The sequence below is a fragment of the Balaenoptera borealis genome, assembly GCF_965194805.1.
Source record: "Balaenoptera borealis genome assembly, chromosome: 2".
Classification (NCBI taxonomy): Eukaryota; Metazoa; Chordata; class Mammalia; order Artiodactyla; family Balaenopteridae; genus Balaenoptera; species Balaenoptera borealis.
Genome location: NC_138867.1, coordinates 62,040,625 through 62,056,923, shown reverse-complemented (window position 1 = coordinate 62,056,923; position 16,299 = coordinate 62,040,625). Strand labels below are relative to the sequence as shown.

General features: G+C 39.8%; 1 protein-coding gene across 2 annotated transcripts in view; it reads right to left on the bottom strand.

Annotated features, from left to right (window-relative positions):
* Window positions 1–16,299, bottom strand: part of IQGAP2 (IQ motif containing GTPase activating protein 2) — a 290,309-nt gene that overhangs the window by 60,343 nt on the left and 213,667 nt on the right. For both annotated transcript variants that reach the window (XM_082375039.1, XM_082375038.1), the window contains exons 15-17: window positions 11,443–11,610; window positions 6,193–6,335; window positions 4,175–4,345 (exon numbers count right to left, since the gene is read on the bottom strand). In XM_082375039.1, the coding sequence (XP_082231165.1) occupies window positions 4,175–4,345; window positions 6,193–6,335; window positions 11,443–11,610 (482 nt within the window). The remainder of the gene's footprint in view (window positions 1–4,174; window positions 4,346–6,192; window positions 6,336–11,442; window positions 11,611–16,299) is intronic.

Genomic DNA, 16,299 nt, shown 5'->3' with positions numbered 1-16,299 from the left:
ACCCCATTCCTTGATCCAAATTGAAAGGCAACCAAGATACTGGGATTAGCTCAATTTCTCATTCTGCTTTTTTGGAATTATCTCAATTCCAGAAACACTATTAATCTCTATTAGCTCAGATTCTCAAAGATTCTGGATAAGGAATCTGTTGTAGTAACAGAAGATCTAATATTGAAGCATGTTTGCATTAGTGGAATGAACCCACTTGTCCGTTTTGTACTATGTTTTTAATGTCCTAAGGATTCAATGCTCACCAACAGTACTTTCCTGAAGATTTCATTTTGTACTTCATCTCTTTAATGATTATGTAGATTTTTCTGGAATCTACATTTATATTTTTATTGTTACCTTTCCAAACCAAGGCAACTTGGCTGGGTTTTGAAGTTTTGGTCTATAGAAGCAGAGTACTACTGGCTTCCTATTTTATTTGTCAAAATTTAACATTCTTCTTTTTTAGTTTGTAAGTTTTAGTTTCTTCAGGATTGGCTTTTCTCATTCTGTGCTAACAGCACAACTCCTGTGCAAGGCCCAGAGACAGCAGGCTCTTCTAATTAGAGGCTCTTTATTAAAAACAATTATAAGTATAAAGTTGGGAGGAAGGAGCTACTGATAAAAATGCAAAAGAAGACAAAATTCTAAACCATAAAGCCATTTAGAAGCAGCTTTTTATAAACAATTAGAGACAAAGCGTTTACAAAAACATCAATCTCTCTCTTGACTGGTATGAGAACTTGCGTGAAAGTTTATAATAGCCATGTTTTTGTTTTGTTACCATAAATATATTTTCTGTGCAATTCAGCTGTAACAAAGGAGTTTCCCAAGATACCTAGACCTCAGAAGTTACTGCTCTGTTTTATAGATTCTAATTGTCAATCTCTAGAAAATCTGGCTTGCTAAATTGGTTGCCTTGCTTGATAATTGGGCACTCAGGATAGTAATATTCAAATTACCAACTTCTGAAGCACAAATTCTGTGATCTCTCTGTTAGCCAAGAAAACCCTAAATATTCACCTCTTTTCTCACTCTGCTTAAAGGTACAATCCCGCAACCTGCAAGAGTAGTCAGTTACATTCCAACAATGTAATGAAGGACTGTCCTATCAGGTCACCCCCTTCCTCCTGACCCCACATTCTGCCGCAGCTCCTGACAACCTGCACTTGCTTCAGAGAAGCTTGTTTCTTTTTCTTTGCCCCGATGCTTGTGGCACTCTCTGACCTGAAGTTCAATAATTTAGTAATTCTCAGGGCTAAGTTCTGGTATTTCACTACTATGCTTTTTCCTACAAAGTGGCGTTTCAGCTTTCTTCAGTTCAAGGAAAAAAATATTGTAGCTAACTCTTTTTTCCTGTCTTGATTTTTCTGATCTCTTCCTGGGCCATCCAACCGCCTGGATGTTGGATCCCCACTACCTGCCCTGTGAGTCACCATCTCTCCCGCCTCATCACTTCGAACACTTGTTGAGCACTTAATAGCTACATACTGGGCAAAGTCTGTTATGTGTATTATCCCATTTAATCCCTACAACCCTGCGATAAAATGGGTATTATCATCTTCAGATGAGAAAATGTATTTTAAGTCATCTATTCTTAGCTTTTTCTGTGATTTTTCTCAAGTTCTCCACGTGTTTCCATCACTTTCAGTGTCTGCGCTACATTCTGCAGTTATAAGTTCATTCACATTCTAGGATGTCATTTTTCTTCCTCTCTGTAGCTATGCGTTATCTTTTCATTTTATCACGCTGTCTTGTTTCATTAAGTCCATGCATCTTACTAAATTTCTTAAAAGCATAAAGCAGTTTCAGTATAAAAATTTCTTCTGTCTCCTGGAATATGAGAATCCTTAGATGTTAATTTATGTTTTACAACTTATATCCATTTTTCTTTTTTTTTTGCTATAAAATTTTCATTTTTGTTTGAGATTTTTTTCTGGCTCTCTTCTTAAATGTTGGCCATTTTATCAGGGCTTTCTTACTGTTCAAATATAATATGGTTATAATAGATTCTCATTACCTTCCTCTGTGTTTACTTGGGTACCTTCTGACTTGTCCCCTAAGCACTTGAGACAAAGGATTGGCTACTGATGACATATACTCTCTGTTCCATATTTAGTTTCTTGGGAGGAGACTGTCGGTGGTAGCACGGTGGAGCTGGGGTGTGGTTCCCCTCAGCCTGGGAGCTTTCTCTCTGAACTTGTTGAGACTACTGTGTCTGGGGTTGATGCAGCCAGCTAAGAAGTTTGAGCTGTTCCACAGATTTGACATCATTCCCCTAACTTAGAATGAATCAGCCACTTCGGCAAAAAATGAGATTAGCATGATGCCCTTTGGTTAATGGTCTTCTGGTTTTCTGGGTCAGACCATATTCATCTCCAGGCTACAGCCTGACTTTAGACCTCATGCCCTCCTTGTTAGAAAACTGTCGGAAGCAGGGGGAAAGAAGTCATCACGGGGTGACTTCATAGTGTAATGGCTTCTTCTTCAGTACTGCTGCTTCCACTGAGGTGGGCAGGAAAGGCTCCAGGTGACTGTTTCCGTCTTTTCCCCAGCTCTCTCATGATTTTAGCCCTGGGTCCTAATATCAGGCGGATTTTATACTAGAGGGCTCTTTAGAGTGTCTTCCAACTATAACACAGCTCTGGGCAGACTGGAGAGCTTGAGGTTGGTCCAAATTGTGTCACACTGGCTAACACTCTTCGAATTTTGCGCAAAAGTAGAGCCTCAGCCTCAGTGTAGATGATGTTATACTTAAGATTTTGTTCACTTCCTGTGTGTTTTGTCTACCATTTATTTAAAGAAGGAATAAACTGGAAAACTTAGGGGTGCACCTAGAAAAATCCTTTGAGTATCAAGTTGTTTTTTTTTTAAATTTAGTTATTTTATTTATTTGATTTTTGGCTGCATTGGGTCTCCATTGCTGTGCACTGGCTTTCTCTAGTTGCAGCGAACGGGGGCTACTCTTTGTTGCAGTGCATGGGCTTCTCATTGGGGTGGCTTCTCTTGTTGCACAGCACGGGCTCTAGGTGCATGGGCTTCAGTAGTTGTGGCTTGCGGGCTCAGTAGTTGTGGCTTGCGGGCTCTAGAGCGCAGGCTCAGTAGTTATGGCACATGGGCTTAGCTGCTCTGCGGCATGTGGGATCTTCCCAGACCAGGGCTCGAACCCGTGTCCCCTGCATCGGCAGGCGGGTTCTTAACCACTGCGCCACCAGTGAAGCTTGAGTATCAAGTTTATAGAAGAAATTTCTTTTAAAAAATTAATCATTCCTGCCTTCTAACATCTTAAGCTCTGAGCAAACTCAGATATTTGAGCACCTATCATATGCAAGACACAAGAATACAAAAGTTTTAAAAACTCATCTTCTGCCCTGCACAATATTAAAGTTAGGTGGGGACGCAGATCAGTACACCAATGATCACAAAAGAGAAGCCCTTCAACTTACAACCTTTCAATTTTGGAAATTTAATAGTTACGGCCAAAGCAAAAACCCACCAAACTCTGTCCATCAATAACAGTATCACTTTGGATGCAGAAAAAGGAACAAACACATGGCCTTTTGGAAACCAGCGTGGTCGTTGAGAGAGGATGCTAGGGGAACACAGAATAGAAACATCTAAATCTAGCAAGTTCGTCTCCTGCCAACCAGAACATTTGGACAAGTCATGCAAGCTTAAGAAGAAAAAGGTCGGGAATGAGGATGTCTCTTGCAGGCCTGAATGAAGAAGGAGATTATATAAGAGGGAAGACAGCCTCAGAGATGCTACATCTATTTCATGAGCTATTCTGTTCTTCAGGCTACAAGAGCATAGAAACTCAGACGCCACTCAACATCCACTAACCACTAAGAAACCAATTCAAAAGCACCTGAGGTCAGACAGTAGGTGACACAAGAATATCCGCCTTTTTAGAGAAACAGGATTTCAACTCTGATCTCAGGTATTCCCCTGACTCTGACTATTCACAGTGTCCTGAATACTTCCCAGAAGACCACAGGTGAAAAATCATTCAACATCCTTCCCATCTCGGAGTCTTCAATAAAGTAGACTCAGAGGCACTGATTAAGGACAAAACCTGCAGTCACATTTGTTTATTAGAATGCTGGTAGTTGACTGTCCTATTATCAAATAAAACATTTTCATGGAATGACAGTTTTCGGTAACGAGTGGTAGGTGACTCACATACCTGTATTTTGGTCACATGCTCTTCTTGTTCATACAAAAATGATTTCCTAGCTTCATACTCTTTCCTAAGGAGGGGTCCTGAGGTTGCGGCTTGAAAGCACAGAAGCATATCTTCGGTAGCAGACCACATCTTCTCACGAATGTAATCTGCTGTGACTTCCTCAATAATGTCCTGGCAAGAGATATTTCTTATGGTTACACTTCACACATCAGATGAAAGGAGCATAGAGAACAGCTTCTGGAAATGTTATCTTTCAGAAAATGATCTGCATAGCTCTTTCTGGCTTGGTGTAAAAAAGATCTGACCAGAGCCGAGGGATGAACTGGCTCAGCTTCTCTCTAGTGATATGGTTCTGGAATCCTCTGAACTTTGTGCTGAGATGGTATGAGAATGAGGTTGAATGGTCTCAGGATTTGGAGGTAGAGATGTATAGATGATGCTGGCAGGGACCAGGCAAGAGGCCTGATCTCCTCAGAGTGTAAAAGAGACAAGGATGATTACAGTAAGAGCATGCATCACCTCCTCCCTCTCCTGAGGGAAAGACCGCAGTGCCCATGAAGTCCTTGGGCTTTTCTTGCCCAGGCCAGAGGAGGCAGATCCCTGCAATGAGTAGGGGAAAACTCAAATAAACTTGGGAGAAAATAAAAGACTTGGAGCTGAAGAAAAGGCGGTGGGAGAGGAAAGATAAGTGCTATTGCGGGCAGACAGGGAAACCTAGATGAATGAGAAAAAAAGGAAGAAGGGGGATTGTGAGGAGTCTTCATGTGGATGATGAACTGGGTTTACTTTTATGTTCTTTGAGAGACGCAAGCAAAGACTGGACTCGCTTCTATGGCGGATGTCTCTTATCCAGTGTGACTGGACTCAGTGATGGTTAATTTAAACAATTAAAAGTGAAATCATATAAAAGATGCATAAATACTTTTAAGAAGACATATGTACATTCTTGAATAAATTCAGTAATTTGATTGACTAGAATTTTTTTTTTTTTTTTAACAGCAAAGACCCTCCACTTTTTATTAATCCTGATACTCCACTTCACAAAGTTATACCTAGGGCATCTTTGGATGCCACACGAGCAGTTTTGGCTCTGAGTTTAACCCTTCAATGCTGCTTCTTCACAGTTTGACATATCTTTTCAATGGGAGCATATGGTTTTTAAATACTGGCCATAATTTCATTTTTCAACAAAGCAGCACTAATAGTTCATTTCCACAATGCCATTTTCCTATAAACTGTAGGAACTTTACACATTTGAAATTAGTTAATAAATATATTTTTCACTATCTTCTTGTCATTCAGGATTTCTGTGGCATTGTCATCCCCAAGCCACAGTTTTTCCTCCGAGTTTTGGTAAATACCGCACCGGTGATTCTGTCCACAATACTGCTACCCTGCAGTATCTTTGATGCTGGTGACTGTGAACAGTTCTATAAGATCTACATTTGTGAGTTCTATTTTTTTCAAGATGGAACTCAATTATTAGAAGTATTTTCTCTTTAAACACACTACAATGCCTGGATCAAAGAGCAATTTTCACATCTTCCGGGTCCAACTTTTGGTCTCAAGTCCAAAGCAATCTTGGTGAACATTCCTTCAAGAGTATTTCTCCTGGGGAAGCATTACTCACTTGAATAGACCTATGTATCTTTGTTATAGGTTGAGGTTGGGGGGAAAGAAATAAGACATTTTGAATACTTACAACCAAGGAATTACCATTAACTGAGCTTTGGTGTCAAGGAAAACCTGGAGATTGATTTCTTAGGATAATCTGTCATCCTAAAGAAGCTGCAAGAGCTTTATTCCCTAGTTCTGTTTGGTGTTGCTCTGACACACGGAAAACATTCTAAAAGTCAGTAACCATGCAGCCACGTCCAGCTGTAGTTCGTGAAGACTTTACTCCATATCCAGTCTTCAAATAAATTAGTTCTTCCCATCAATTGCATGATTCAAAAGTAGAAAAGCAATCACACTTATCTTTATATAGTACACCTTCCCATCAAACACCAACCTCCTACCTCAATTTCTTTTCCCATGAGCCATGATTCTTTAAGCAAGCAGGATTCAGGTGTGACCCAGGAACTCTCTTTTGAATCGATGTTGTAGTAGTAATCATATTTCTCCTGCAGGTTGAGTTTGAGCCACGAACCTTCAGTAGACACTAAAGAAAAAGGTTTGTTAAATTCCAGAGAGGAACATGGAAACTTTCAACATTAATGTAGTTTCTTCAATAAGTAAATTAATTGAATGAATATGTTTTTCACCAAACATTCAGATAGTGTGTTAAAATTATTAGCAAGGACTCATTAAAATGGAATGAATTCTATGTATTCAATGGCAGCTCCCTGCTAAGCCAAAGAAAAAGAAGGAGAGAGTAATATCTAATGCTGGCTCTGCATACCAAATTTTTCATGAGGATGAAAAGAGTTGCAAATGGCCAACAAGAAGGAAAAGCAAACAAGGATGGATACCCCAGGTAGGTGTGAATAGCACCACAAGGAGACAGGGGAGACCGATGAGGAAGAATCGTCTTTGTTTAGAAAGGCTTCCAGCAACTTCTTTGAAAAGGAGTGACCTACAATGGCTGTGACCCATTATTTAAGGAGAACCCATTATTATTATTATTTTTTAATTAATTAATTAATTTTTGGCTGCACTGGGTCTTCGTTGCTGCACGCGGGTTTTCTCTAGTTTCAGTGACCGGGGGCTACTCTTTGTTGTGGTGCATGGGCTTCTTATTGCAGTGGCTTCTCTTGTTGTGGAGCACGGGCTCCAGGTGCGCGGGCTTCAGTAGTTGTGGCTCGCAGGCTCAGTAGTTGTGGCTCCTGAGCTCTAGAGCACAGGCTCAGTAGTTGTGGCGCACGGGCTTAGTTGCTCCGCAGCATGTGGGATCTTCCCGGACCAGGGATGCAACCCGTGTCCCCTGCACTGGCAGGCGGATTCTTAAACCACTGCACCACCAGGGAAGTCCCGAGAACCCATTATTTAATGATCTGCATTAAACCAAAGCAGAAGTGACTCATCTTTGCAGACAACTTTATTCAAAGCACAAAATGGCATACACAACCTCTGAGGTCACTAAGCAGGGAAAAGGAAAATTCCTGGTCCCTCTGACTCATCTTGCTCTACACAACCACACAAAAGCAGAAAAAAAATGTTGAAAGAACTTAATTTTTTGGCGGGGGCGTGGGGTGGATACTAGACAAAAACAAAACAAAACTATGGCAGTCATGGCTTAAATTGGCCAAGAAGAATATCTTCTCACGAATTTATGGGCTATACTTCCTATTTAGCAATCTATTTATTTTGTTGAATGGTTATGATTCTTGTCCCAGATCAGAGAGCTAAAAACAACAATAAAAATAAAAACAGAAACTTCTGACCAAGCTAAGCCAACTGCTGCCAAGTGAGCATTAGACTAATTGCCTTTATAGGTAAATCAAAATTTGACTGAATTTCCTTAAAGAATATTTAAATGGATTCAAATATCTAAGCAGAGATAACTTTAAGGCGTGTTGATTTAATGTGTGTTGATTGTTTATCTGGTTTTGTGTGTTGATTCTTTACTTGGTTTTTAATGTCCCTCAACTGTTCTGTCAATGCCCAGGAACAGAGATACATCTCTCTTCAAATGGGAAGTCAGGCAGTTGTTATCTGTTTAGAAATGCTAGTCTACTAGAAAATATATTGTATAGTCAAATTAGGATGATCACAAGTAATCATTATATTTTCAATCACCAACAGTTGTCAGATTCACAAGTGCCTTCAGAAGAATGAAAACCCTTTTTAAGGCAACTCTCTCAGTGGGAAGGAAAGAAAGCAAATAAAGATGGTGAAAATGGGTATGTTTTATTTTCATAAGAATTGAGATGTAAAAAGTTCTTAGTTGGTTAAAAGCCAACCACATTGGGACTTCCCTGGTGGCACAGTGGTTAAGAATCCGCCTGCCAACGCAGGGGACACGGGTTTGAGCCCTGGTCCAGAAAGATCCCACATGCTGCGGAGCAACTAAGCTGTGAGCCACAACTACTGAGCCCCCGTGCCACAACTACTGAAGCCCGCACGCCTAGAGCCTGTGCTCTGCAACAAGAGAAGCCACCACAATGAGAAGCCCACGCACCACTGCAATGAAGAGTAGCCCCTGCTCGCCGCAACTAGAGAAAGCCCGCATTCAGCAACGAAGACCCAACGCAGCCAAAAATAAAAATACTAAATAAATAAATAAATAAATAAAAGACAACCACATTGGCACTGTAAGGGTTATTTGAGTTGGGATGTCAGTGGATAATAGAAAAAGAGAATTTTATCATTTTCACATCAAGTATGAGTTTAGAGTCAGATCAAAGGCTGAGGAGGGCATCTCCAGAACAGGAGAAATGCAGTTGGTTTGTTACTTAGGGAGAAGACTAATTACGGGCCTCTGAGGAACCATACAAGAGAAAGATACCCGTGAGTTAAGAGGTGGTGAGCATTCCATAAGGAAGCATACTTTCTAGATGCCTTCCAGACAAAATCATAAGACCTAAACTGAACAATAAGGCTGAGTGATCTACCAAAGAGTGAACGCTTGTGTGGGAAAAAACAGACATCCTAGAATCAGAGGTGAAAGAGTAAGAATAAATCATCCTGTTCACTCCCCCAAACAATGTTCACAGCTCTATTGGGAATGAAAGTTAGTCTTTAATTGGCTAGAAAGTTTTTCCTCTTCCTTCTAGAACAGGGGTTGGCAATCTTTTTCTATAAAGGGCCAGAGAGTAAATATTTTCAGTCTTGTGTGCTACAGGTCTCTCATACAACTACTTGACTCTGCCACTGTAGCATGAAAGCAGCCAGAGACGATATGTAAATTAATGAGTGTGGCTGAATTACAATAAAACTTTATTTATAACAACAGGTGGCAGCCCAAGAATCCACTAAAAAACTATTAGAATAAATGAGTCCAGGAAGGTTGCAGGATACAAAATCAATACACACAAATCAATTTTATGAAAATATGCCCACACAAAAGTTTGTATACAAATGTTCACAGAAGTATTATTCAGGATAGCTAAAACTGGAGGAAAAAAATCTAAATTCTATCAACTGATGAATGGATAAACAAAATGTGGCATACTCATACAATGGAATATTATCAGCCATAAAAACAATGAAGAACTGATACATGCTACAACATGGTTGAACTTTGAAAACATTACGCTACATGAAAGAAGCCAAACACAGTATGATTTAATTTATATGAAATGTCCAGAAGAGGCAAAATCAGAGAGACAGAGAGTAGATTAGCGATTGCCTGGGGCTGAAAGTTGGGGGTGGGGAGCAATGGGTAATAGGTAAGGGGCTTTGTTTATTATAAGAAAAAATATCCTTTATTAAAAGGCAAATTAACTAGTGGTGGTGTTTTTAGTGTTAACTAAAAACTTCTGAATTTCACACCTTAAAAGAGTGAATTTTATGGTATGTGATATATCTCAATAAAAAAATCAATTATATTTCTATATGTGAGCAATAAACAACCCCAAAGTAAAATTAAGAAAACAACATTTACAATGGCATCAAAAATAATAAAATATGTAGGAATAAATGCAACTAAAGAAATGCAAGCCCTATACATTGAAAACTACAAAACATTGTTGAAAGAATTAAAGACCCAATTAAAAGCAAAGACATACCATGTACATGGATCAGAAGACTTAACATTGTTAAGATGGCAATATGCTTCAAATTGATCTATAGCTTCAACACAATCTCTAACAAAGTCCCAACTCTCTTTTTGTTTCCAGAAAAAAATGAATCTAAGGTATCTCCTAGGTTTCTAAATTGGCTACCTCGGGACATTTTTTCTTCACTGACCAGGACATGGCACTTGGGAAGAGGAGTAGGCAAGTTTAGGGAAAAGAAGATAAAACTAAGTTTGGGCCAGGATGATTTTGAAATTATGATGGGTCATCTCTAGGAACTCACCCCTGCATAAATACAGTTGTACAATTCTTTCCTCATAAAGGATGAGGTAGGGGCACTACAGTAACTCCTGATGAAGAGTTGTGAAGGGAACAGAGAGAGGCTCAAGGGTGATCAGGTGCCAAGTAGGAGCGGATGGCCAGTAGTCCCGTTTCCATTTCATTAACAGAAAATTTGCAGAATTGGAGGGTAGAATTCCCAAGTTAGAAATACATCAGACTAATTTACAATGAAGTACATAGGGTACTTTCGGACAGACTTCCAGTGAACTAAAAAAAAAAAAAATTTTTTTTTTCCTTAAGTTCCACTTCTAAGGCCATATATTGTCACAGCAGTTTCCTAAAGATGAATAGTACTATGTACATGACCCATGATGTGGTACAAGTAAACACCAGCCTAAGAGTCAGGAGACACCTTTATCCTTGACACTAGGACACAGCAAGTGCTCAACAAAAATCTACTAAAGAGATGATGGATTATCTCTGCCAAAAATTAATCTCCTTGGATTTGTCATTTTCTCCCTCTGTCCAAAATGTCATCAAGGTGATTTTCTAAATCTGAAAAATGAGTCTTAAACTCATGATCTAAAACACAGTTTCCACAGCTAATATTTCATGATCTGCCATTGGATTGAACAGGCATAAATATATGCCAAGGCTCTTGGAGACCAATTTGCTGCTTATTTTGTACTTTCAAAATTACTTTTTACTTCTACTTAATATTGTATAATAATGTGTCATTTGTTTCAAAAGGATGGAGATAAATATTAGTGTAAAAATCAGTTTGTACCACTACAGGGATGGCTCAACAGCAAGATCTATAGGAAGCAGTCTTCTTTTTTTTTTTGAGAAGCGATTCCAGTATTTATTTCCAAGATCCATACACTTGGATATGACTCTTTCATTATGACAGACACTATCAGAACTCCATTTTAGAAGCATGGGGACTCTGGGGCAAAAGGACAAGGATTAAGGTTTGAGAGAAAGACAATAACTCTTTTAAAGGAAAGCAGGAGATGTCTTTGAGGAGGCTACCCTATATCTGCCCTACCTTCTGTAAAGTCTCCTTTAATACTGTATTTTCTCAAGTATATGGCACCCACACACAGCCATCAAGTTAATCACAGTTTTCCAAGAGACAAAAAAGGAAAAGCAACACCTAAAAAATTTCCTTTGCCAGAGATGATAAACATTTCAGAAACATTCATTTGAAAGCGATTATCTGTCTTAAAATTAAGGTAACACAATACCACAGAAACCATCATATTCAAAATGCCAATTTAGTTTGTGCTAAACGATGAAGAAGCTTACCATTTTTAGATTTTTGCTCTTTTGCCTTCGCAAGGGTGTCATAGTACCTGTCAGCACATTCGGGCATTACATCGTTTGTATTACCAACGGCAGACTTCAAAACAGACAAAATATCACTTTGCTTTTCCTTCTCCAAAAACTGATTAACATCAACGACCAGTGTAACCCCTGGGTAATGAAAAATAAATGTTTCTGTTAATCGTTGTCTTCTACTCACCCTAGAGGCGTGCAAAGATATAATTCAACCTTTTAGGAATGCATTGGTATTAAACCTGTTTACCCTTTGAGAGTATGCACTACGTATGCCCCAGAGAGTCACCAACTGCTCAGGTTGTTAAGAGGAATAAAATCCCATAGGAGCACTGTTTATCAAAAATCGCAGTATTTCCTGGTTACTCTTGTGTGATATCGAGGCACTACGTTCTGCTCACCGTGGTGATCTGTGAAATGGGGGGGACACGTATTGACAGTAGATATGCAGCCCTTAGGCAGGTCATTAATCAGTATTTGAGAACTAGCTTTATGAAGACATGTATTTATTTTAGAAATGCTATCTAAGCCACAGAAATCCTGAAATTCTCTGGTATAGTGCAAGTATACTTTTAAGATTGTCCTTAGCAACCTGAACAAATGCTCTAGAAAGGCAACAGGCACAGCTGGTGGATATGTGCAGTGGAGTCCAGAAACTTAATTATGGAACCAATTTAGACCTAGAAAGCATGTTATCCCATTTCACATTTCTGCCTCTCCCCACAAATAAAACCTCACTGGACTCTCGGTTTCCTCAAGAAAGTTAACGCGGTGAATCCTTTATCATCTATTTTAGTTCCAGGTGAGGATATTCTGGCCCAACCAATGGACCTACTGTCTTCACAACCTATAAATGCACTGAAGCAAGGCAGAACAAAAAAAAAATGGAAGAAACCAGGTTAAACACTTTCTAGATGAAAAAACATCTTGATGAAAAGAGAGGATAGAGATGGATTTTTTTTTTCTTTCTTTCCTTTTAAACACACACGTCAAACTCTGCCATACAAATACTAAATGGTATATTGCTGTCATCAAATTATGCTCACACGTGCATAGAACTGTGAAGGCTGACGTGGTAAGAAAAACAGAGTCTGACTTTCGACAGCCATGAGTCCACGTCATGCAAATCTCAAGGAGCACGTGAAGAGTAAAGACCTCCCACAGCCAACTCCAGTTGTTGCTGAACAAAAGCTACAGCAGTAGGTTCTTTCACATATAAAGTTAATGGGAATGGGTGAGCTGCCCCCCTTTCCTCTTCTCCAGGAAAGCTTTGCAGAACAAGAAGAAGGCAGTACTGGTGTTGGAGACGTCTGTGGTCTGAGAGATGTGGAAAGAACAAGGAAATGACAAAGGATCCTCACATGAATTACATCCGACAGCTTCACCAAACCCAGTGAAATGCTGTTTTCCTTAAAAGAGGGAAATTACGCAGGCATACATTTCTTGCAAATGTATGTATTGATGTGCAAGCAGTGGGTCCATGGGTTAATCTTCCAGATAACTGAAGCTGACTCCTTTAGGTGCCAGCGTTCATCTTAACAGAATCATGCGCCACGAAAATCTAAAGCCCCGGGAAAAACCCTAACAGAACAGTTTCTATCCTGCTCGTCACTGTACCCACAGTCCCTGGGACGTATCAGGCGCTTAACATTTGCCGAGAGCTGTCAGAAGAGTCCTTCACGTCATTAAAATTAAACTGTGCTGTAATACGGTGAGTGGTAACTTCAAGGACTATGGAGGTGTTGGGGCTGCTTTGCTCCTGCACCAAATGGCCTCAAATTCCTCTTCTTTTTAGTTTTCCTCTAACGTCACTGTCAGTTATCACCTCTTGCTCCTGTCTGAGTGCCTGCATGGGGCAGCCCAAACACCTAACTTCTTGGTAGGTCATGGCTTCTGAGCTGGGAAGAGATACAAGAGATTAGCCTTATGCCGAAGATAAGAATAAACAGGCTCAAAGTAGCTATCCAGGTGGTCCCCACTGAGATGAGAAAATCAGTTGTAGTGCACAGGCTTTGAGACAGCTATTTTGCTTGGTTTTTTCTTAATCTATGGGTTGTGACTAAGTTCCCGATAGTTGAGAATGACAGATAAATGATATCCGGAAAGTCAGGTATGTTTCTGCTACGGAACAAATGAAGAAAACCTCCCCCAAATCTCCTAAGAGATCCAAAAATATGTTTGCTTTACGTGGGTTCTTAGGAGGAGAAAGTAAAAAATCTTTTTATGTATAAAAGCACAGATCTACATATGGCACATAAAGAGGTAGACAATATATCTGTGGTATTAAAATGTCATGGTAAAGAGCACCATGGAAAAAAAAAAAGGCTAGAAAGATTCCTTAGGGTGCAGTAATGGAAAAAGGCTGAAAAACATTGCTCTAAGGAGTCAAAAATGGAGAAAAACCTACTTTAAGAAAGCAGGATGCTCCAGTGAAAATGGACATTGGGCCAAAAGGAAGGAGTCTTGAGTTACTACGCCCTTTTAAATCTTGCCTGTGGTAAAATACATGGGCCAGCACATTTTCTTTTATCCAATTATCTGGGAGTGGGTTTGATAATTGCAACATGTGATCAGAATCTGTTTTTAAGTCTTCATACAAAGGATGAAGAATGCTTTTAAAAGTAAGATTAAATTCCTTGTTGATAAAACTGGAAAATTCTCAACTCAGTATAAGAATATAGATGGTTTTATCTTCAGAACATCTATTTGTTGTTATATATCATAGAAGACACTGTATCAACTCTTTCAAGGGATAGGACGGAAGTAGAAGAAAGGATTTTAAATATGCAAGTGTGGAGTAAAGAATCACACATTTGAGAAAATTTCTTATATTAATAGTAAATAGAAACGTTGAGTCTAAAGAGGATCAACTTAACATTCGCAGGCCAAATATAAGCAGAACACAGAATAAAAATAACTTCTAAACTGGTTTGATCTTTAAGAGAAAAATCATAACCTTTTTAGGCTATTTGAGTGCCTGTATGATATCTAATTTCTTAAAACTGTTTCTTCAAACTACGGCTGCCTTCAGTCTTATATATAAATTTAAATCTCTTGTGTACACAACTCAATTTTATTTTTTTTCTTAAGGATTAGAGTGCTAGATGGGACTTGCCTGGTGGCACAGTGGTTAAGAATCCGCCTGCCAATGCAGGGGACACGGGTTCGATCCCTGGTCTGGGAAGATCCCACATGCCGCGGAGCAACTAAGTCCGTGCGCCACAGCTACTGAGCCTGCGCTCTAGAGCCCGCGAGCCACAACTACTGAGCCCACGTGCCACAACTACTGAAGCCTGCGCACCTAGAGCCCATGCTCCGCAACAAGAAAAGCCACCACAATGAGAAGCCCGCGCACTGCAATGATGAGTAGTCCCCGCTCACCACAACTAGAGAAAGCCCATGGGGAAGCAATGAAGACACAGCGCAACCAGGAATTAAAAAAAAAAAAAAAAAAAAGAAGCTCAAATGATGATTTATTAAAAAAAAAAAAAAGAAAAGGATTAGAGTGCTAGAATGGAAAGACTTCAAAGATCCTAAGGGTATAAAAATTAGGCTGGAGAAATACACATATTTTTCCAGGCTAAGGAAATAAAAACCAGATCTTCCTTACAGATGCCTGTGACATTTAAAAGCACATCTCTGGGGCAAGACTATGACTTGATACAACAGGATAGATTCTGATTATGTCATGAATGGAGAGGTTAATGAACTGCACCTTTAGGAATCTTAATTTATGTAGGTAATTTATATATGTAGAGTATTAGCATATCAATCTTTTTAAAAAAATAAATCTATTTATTTATTTATCTACTTATGTATTTTTGGCTGCGTTGGGTCTTCGTTGCTGCGTGGGCAACTCTTCATTGCGGTGGCTGCTCTTGTTGCAGAGCACAGGCTCTAGGCACATGGGCTTCAGTAGTTGTGGCACACAGGCTCAGTAGTTGTGGCTCACGGGCTCTAGAGCGCAGGCTCAGTAGTTGTGGCACATGGGCTTAGTTGCTCGGCGGCATGTGAGATCTTCCTGGACCAGGGCTCTAACCCGTGTCCCCTGCATTGGCAGGCAGATTCTTAACCACTACACCACCAGGGAAGTCCCTAGCATATCAATCTTGAAGCTATTTTAGATTGCCATGTGAATTTTCTTATTATTCTTCTGTGAAAATAGATGCTTAAAAAAAAGGACAACTATCATTTGAGCTAATGTGTGTTCTGCCAATTGCTGAGTATGCCTACTCCATTTATGCATTTTGGACCTGGGGAAATAATCCTAGGGTGGGTTTGAGGCCCCACTAGACCCACTATAAGACGGACCTTAGCAACACCTCAGTGACGATCTGACCTCCACAAGCCCCTCCCCTGACTGGTGGACCACAGTGAAATTTTAGGTCTCCTGGAATTAGTGTCAGTTCAGAGTCAGTGTCCAGTAATCTCTGAAACGTCTGATTATGTCCTTTCCTCCCAGCACAGCCACCACAGTAGGGTATAACATGTTGGTAGTGTAGCAGGGTCCTTTTCCAAGGGGACCCAGCCCATCCTTCATTCAGGGGGTTCTGGGTCTGGGTCTGTAAATGGTTCAAGTCTGGGAACTAATGGAGGGACCATGACGTTCTGTTTTTTATGATTCAAGTTATACTTACATTCACCTGACCTAGAACTCTTCTTCCACTTGTGCAAATCAAGTAAGAGTTTAGTAGACTCTCTGTCTATTTCACTTCTAGGAACACCATGATCAATTAGCAAATTCTACAGGTCTCTGTGAGTCACATTTTTCTAATTACTGCTTCGACTCAGCTGTCCATTATAATAACCACACCCACTTGTCTTTGG